The sequence below is a fragment of the Coregonus lavaretus genome (genome assembly GCF_964263955.1).
Source record: "Coregonus lavaretus genome assembly, contig: HAP1_SCAFFOLD_280, whole genome shotgun sequence".
NCBI classification, from domain to species: Eukaryota; Metazoa; Chordata; class Actinopteri; order Salmoniformes; family Salmonidae; genus Coregonus; species Coregonus lavaretus.
In genome coordinates this window covers 379,379-385,412 of record NW_028161584.1, presented here as the reverse complement: position 1 = coordinate 385,412, position 6,034 = coordinate 379,379, and the positions used below count along the sequence as shown (strand labels likewise).

The 6,034-nt window shown below is 41.4% G+C and overlaps 1 protein-coding gene across 1 annotated transcript in view; it reads right to left on the bottom strand.

Annotated features, from left to right (window-relative positions):
* Positions 1–1,747: 1,747 nt before the first annotated feature.
* LOC311120367 (NLR family CARD domain-containing protein 3-like) overlaps positions 1,748–6,034 on the bottom strand; it is a gene marked incomplete at its 3' end in the record, with an annotated part of 211,386 nt that continues 207,099 nt past the window's right edge. The window contains exons 7-8 of the mRNA XM_084194978.1: positions 1,801–1,843; positions 1,748–1,765 (exon numbers count right to left, since the gene is read on the bottom strand). Coding sequence (XP_084051104.1) covers positions 1,748–1,765; positions 1,801–1,843 — 61 coding nt within the window. The remainder of the gene's footprint in view (positions 1,766–1,800; positions 1,844–6,034) is intronic.

Here is a 6,034-nt window from a genome sequence, read left to right as displayed (position 1 = left end):
GTTACTCAGATCCAGCTCTCTCAGGTGTGAGGGGTTTGACTTCAGAGCTGAGACCAGAGAAGCACAGCCTTCCTCTGTGAATAGACAGCCTGACAGCCTGCAAAGAGTCGAATCATATTAAAACCACACTGCTATTCTTTGGTGTTGAGTAATTTTCTTTCTGTGAGTAGATAACATGTTTCTAAACACTACTGAATGAATCCTAATGATGCCCTGATTGAGAAAGATCATGAATGAATCATGAATAATAACGAGTGAGAAAGTTACAGAGGCTACAACAAAACATGGTAACCTCTCACCATTAACAATTATTAACATCAAATAAAAGGTGACATTCTATAATGAAATATTCAATCTGAAATCCAAAATGCTGGAGCATAGCACCAAATTTAAAACTGTAAGCTTCACTGTCCAAACACATATGGTGTGGACTATGTGTGCCTGGTAAACACATGTGGATCTGGTGAACAGTTATCACTTGTTGACCAACTACAGGAATACTGACCTCAGAGTCTCCAGTTTACAGTGGGGATTCCCCAGTCCAGCAGAGAGCAGCTTCACTCCTGTATCCTTCAGGTCATTGTTACTCAGATCCAGCTCTCTCAGGTGTGAGGGGTTTGACTTCAGAGCTGAGACCAGAGAAGCACAGCCTTCCTCTGTGAATAGACAGCCTGACAGCCTGCAAAGAGTCGAATCATATTAAAACCACACTGCTATTCTTTGGTGTTGAGTAATTTTCTTTCTGTGAGTAGATAACATGTTTCTAAACACTACTGAATGAATCCTAATGATGCCCTGATTGAGAAAGATCATGAATGAATCATGAATAATAACGAGTGAGAAAGTTACAGAGGCTACAACAAAACATGGTAACCTCTCACCATTAACAATTATTAACATCAAATAAAAGGTGACATTCTATAATGAAATATTCAATCTGAAATCCAAAATGCTGGAGCATAGCACCAAATTTAAAACTGTAAGCTTCACTGTCCAAACACATATGGTGTGGACTATGTGTGCCTGGTAAACACATGTGGATCTGGTGAACAGTTATCACTTGTTGACCAACTACAGGAATACTGACCTCAGAGTCTCCAGTTTACAGTGGGGATTCCCCAGTCCAGCAGAGAGCAGCTTCACTCCTGTATCCTTCAGGTCATTGTTACTCAGATCCAGCTCTCTCAGGTGTGAGGGGTTTGACTTCAGAGCTGAGACCAGAGAAGCACAGCCTTCCTCTGTGAATAGACAGCCTGACAGCCTGCAAAGAGTCGAATCATATTAAAACCACACTGCTATTCTTTGGTGTTGAGTAATTTTCTTTCTGTGAGTAGATAACATGTTTCTAAACACTACTGAATGAATCCTAATGATGCCCTGATTGAGAAAGATCATGAATGAATCATGAATAATAACGAGTGAGAAAGTTACAGAGGCTACAACAAAACATGGTAACCTCTCACCATTAACAATTATTAACATCAAATAAAAGGTGACATTCTATAATGAAATATTCAATCTGAAATCCAAAATGCTGGAGCATAGCACCAAATTTAAAACTGTAAGCTTCACTGTCCAAACACATATGGTGTGGACTATGTGTGCCTGGTAAACACATGTGGATCTGGTGAACAGTTATCACTTGTTGACCAACTACAGGAATACTGACCTCAGAGTCTCCAGTTTACAGTGGGGATTCCCCAGTCCAGCAGAGAGCAGCTTCACTCCTGAATCCTTCATGACATTGTTACTCAGATCCAGCTCTCTCAGGTGTGAGGGGTTTGATTTCAGAGCTGAGACCAGAGAAGCACAGCCTTTCTCTGTGAGTCCACAGAATGACAGCCTGCAAAGATATCATCATGATTTCACAACCACACTGTTAATTTAACACCAGTAGTGTAGAAGGACAATGGCAGATGCATTTGGTTTATTCTCTTAAACAACATATAGATTAATCTTCCGTCTCCTAGAATTGCATGGTCATATTGTTATACAAATGTGAACACCAATGCACTGATTCAGTAAGTTTTTCAATATAATATAATATATTATATACATATTATAATATATATTTTTCTCTAAACTGAATATTTCTTCCTGATGATTAGTACTTAAATGTCATTTTATGTACTCACAGAGCAGCTCTGGAGGCTTTGACCACTGGCAGCAGCCTCAGAAGACCTTCCTCTGATCTGGAGTATTTCTTCGGGTCAAACACATCCAGCTCCTTTTCTGAAGTCAGCAACACAAAGACCAGAGCTGACCACTGTGCAGGTGACAGTTCTTCTTCTGAGAGACTTCCTGAACTCAGGTAGCTTTGGATCTCCTCCACTAGAGAATGGTCATTCAGTTCATTCAGACTGTGGAACAGATTGATGCACCTCTCTGGAGAGGGATTCTCCCTGATCTTCTCCTTGATATACTTGACTGTTTCTTCATGGCTCTGTGAGCTGCTTCTTGTCTTTGTCAGGAGACCTCGTAAGTGCTTCTGATTGGACTCCAGTGAGAGGCCCAGAAGGAAGCGGAGGAAAAGGTCCAGGTTTCCCGTCTCACTTTGTAAGGCTTTATCCACAGCACTCTTGTAGACAGTAACTTCAGTAACTTGCGGTTTGGCCATTAGATTCTCATTGTTGTTGATGAATGAGAGGAACAGCAGCCAGAAACTCCTGAATGCTCAGATGCACGAAGCAGTACACCTTGTCCTGGTACAGCACACATTCCTCTTTAAACATCTGTGTGCACAATCCTGAGTACACTGAGGCTTCATTGACATCAATGCCAGCCTCTTTCAGGTCTTCTTCATAGAAAATCAGATTGCCATTCACAAGCTGTTGAAAAGCCAGTTTTCCCAGTGACAGAATGCTCTCTTTATTCCAGTGTGGACCTGTCTCTTCTTTCCCAAGATACTTTTCATTCTTATGTTTGGTATGAAACTCCACAAGGTGTGTGTACATCTCAGTCAGAGTCTTGGGCATCTCTTCTGTCTTGTCTGTACTCAACATGTGCTCAAGGACTGTTGCAGAAATCCAACAGAAGACTGGAATGTGGCACATGATGTGGAGGCTCCTTGACGTCTTTACGTGTGAGATGATTCTGCTGGCCAGGTCCTCATCACTGAATCTCTTCCTGAAGTACTCCTCCTTCTGTGGGTCATTGAACCCTCGTACCTCTGTCACCTGGTCAACACACACTGAAGGGATCTTATTGGCTGCTGCAGGTCGGGTAGTTATCCAGAGGAGAGCAGAGGGAAGCAGATTTCCCTTGATGAGATTTGTCAGCAGAACATCCACTGAGGTTGACTCTGTGACGTCACAACAGATCTTGTTCTTCTTGAAGTCTAGGGGCAGTCGGCACTCATCCAGACCATCAAAGATGAACAGAACTTTGTACTTGTCGTAGTTGGAGATTCTTGATTCTTTGGTTTCCATTGAGAAGTGATTGAGAAGTTTAATCAAAGTGTGTTTTTCCTCTTTCATCAAATTCAGCTCCCGAAAAGGGAAAGAAAATACAAATTGGACATCCTGATTTGCTTTTCCTTCAGCCCAGTCCAGAATGAACTTCTGCACAGAGACTGTTTTTCCAATGCCAGCGACTCCCTTTGTCAGCACAGTTCTGATAGGTTTGTCTTGTCCAGTTAAGGGTTTGAAGATGTCGTTACATTTGACTGCAGTCTCTGGTCTTGCTTGTTTCCTGGTTGTTGTCTCAATCTGTCTCAGCTCATGTTCATTATTGACCTCTCCTGTTCCACCCTCTGTGATGTAGAGCTCTGTGTAGATCTTATTGAGAAGTGTTGGGTTTCCTTGTTTAGCGATCCCCTCAAATACACATTGAAACTTCTTCTTTAGATTAGATTTGAGTTCACGTTGGCAAATCACAGCAAGCTCATCTGAATGAAGAAATAACACAGAGGATATTAATATTACGTCTGATTTAATACCTACAGTTTTGCAAAACTGTCTTATAAAGTTTAAATTATAATAATTTATTATCTTAACTGTCTGTATAAATGTTTTCATAATGCATTACACAATGGTGTGACTGATTTATATCATTATTGGTATTATTGATGGCATTAATAATGTTCTCTCTCTCTCTCTCTCTCTCTCTCTCTCTCTTTCTCTCTCTCTCTCTCTCTCTCTCTCTCTCTCTCTCTCTCTCTCTCTCTCTCTCGCTCTCTCTCGCTCTCTCTCTCTCGCTCTCTCTCCTCTGTCTCTCCTCTTCTCTCTGTCTAAATTAATCACCACAACACATCCCTGCTGCTACTTGATGAGGTCACTAGGTGTTGTGTTAAGGCTGCTACAATATCATTGAGTTACACAGCTACTTTAGCTGTTCTTTAGCTACAGCTTTTAAATGTTCTAAAACAGCATTCAACATGAGGCAGACAGCTCTTACTTTTCTCCAGTGTGTCAGCAAGCTCCTTCTGGTTCATTTTCCTCAGGACGTGCAGTGTGATCTTCAGAGCCCCCTCTCTGGCACTGCTCTCCTGCTTCTCATCTTCAGCATCCACCACTTCATTATCCTGCTTCTGACTCTCAAAGCCTTCTGGGAGTTCTGGACTAAGAATCCTCTTGAACATCTTCAGCTCGTTCTTCACAAATGTCATAATATTCTCTTCAAGCAACTGAAATAAATCAAGTAAATAAGTTAAGCAAGAGACTAAATGCTTTCTCATTAACACATTAATGAATGATTGACAGATCAACTTTACTTGAGGTAAACAAAAACAAATGTACATAACAGGACCACATACACTGAATATGGAGGCCAGGTCTGTTTGATGACTCTGGGAAGACTGACCACTGAGAATCTCTGACTCTGATCTCTCCTGTTGGTTTCTGTAGAAAAAACATGAGATTACATCTCATCCAGGGAGTGCACACACACACACACACACACACACACACACACACACACACACACACACACACACACACACACACACACACACACACACACACACACACACACACACACACACACAGGGAATGTTGTGTTAGTTTAATATTGTTTCAGGACTATGAAAATGGAAAAAAGGTTTAGCCTATGGATTATGAAAACAACAAAACGAAATGGTAAAATGGGAGAGGAGAAATGACTAGAGACAGTGTTGTTTAACTCACTGACCATGACCCATGAGTTCTTCTTACCTTAGTTCACTAGAAAAGTCTCCCTCTCTGAACTGTATAGGTTGATTCATAGACCGGTCACTCTTCATGGACACACAGCTGGGTACAGGGGAGGCTGGTCTCTCCTGCTTGATTGGGCTTCAACACAACAGAGACAAACATTACATCTCTCATCTACTTGGTTCACCTACTGGAGAGCTCTTCTTTATCTACAGTGGTGTTACTTTGGCAGATAATGACACCCATCTAAATAAATAGTATATAAATACAGTGGGGAAAAAATGTATTTAGTCAGCCACCAATTGTGCAAGTTCTCCCACTTAAAAAGATGAGAGAGGTCTGTAATTTTCATCATAGGTACACGTCAACAATGACAGACAAATTGAGAAAAAAAATTCCAGAAAATCACATTGTAGGATTTTTAATGAATTTATTTGCAAATTATGGTGGAAAATAAGTATTTGGTCACCTACAAACAAGCAAGATTTCTGGCTCTCACAGACCTGTAACTTCTTCTTTAAGATGCTCCTCTGTCCTCCACTCGTTACCTGTATTAATGGCACCTGTTTGAACTTGTTATGAGTATAAAAGACACCTGTCCACAACCTCAAACAGTCACACTCCAAACTCCACTATGGCCAAGACCAAAGAGCTGTCAAAGGACACCAGAAACAAAATTGTAGACCTGCACCAGGCTGGGAAGACTGAATCTGCAATAGGTAAGCAGCTTGGTTTGAAGAAATCAACTGTGGGAGCAATTATTAGGAAATGGAAGACATACAAGACCACTGATAATCTCCCTCGATCTGGGGCTCCACGCAAGATCTCACCCTGTGGGGTCAAAATGATCACAAGAACGGTGAGCAAAAATCCCAGAACCACACGGGGGGACCTACTGAATGACC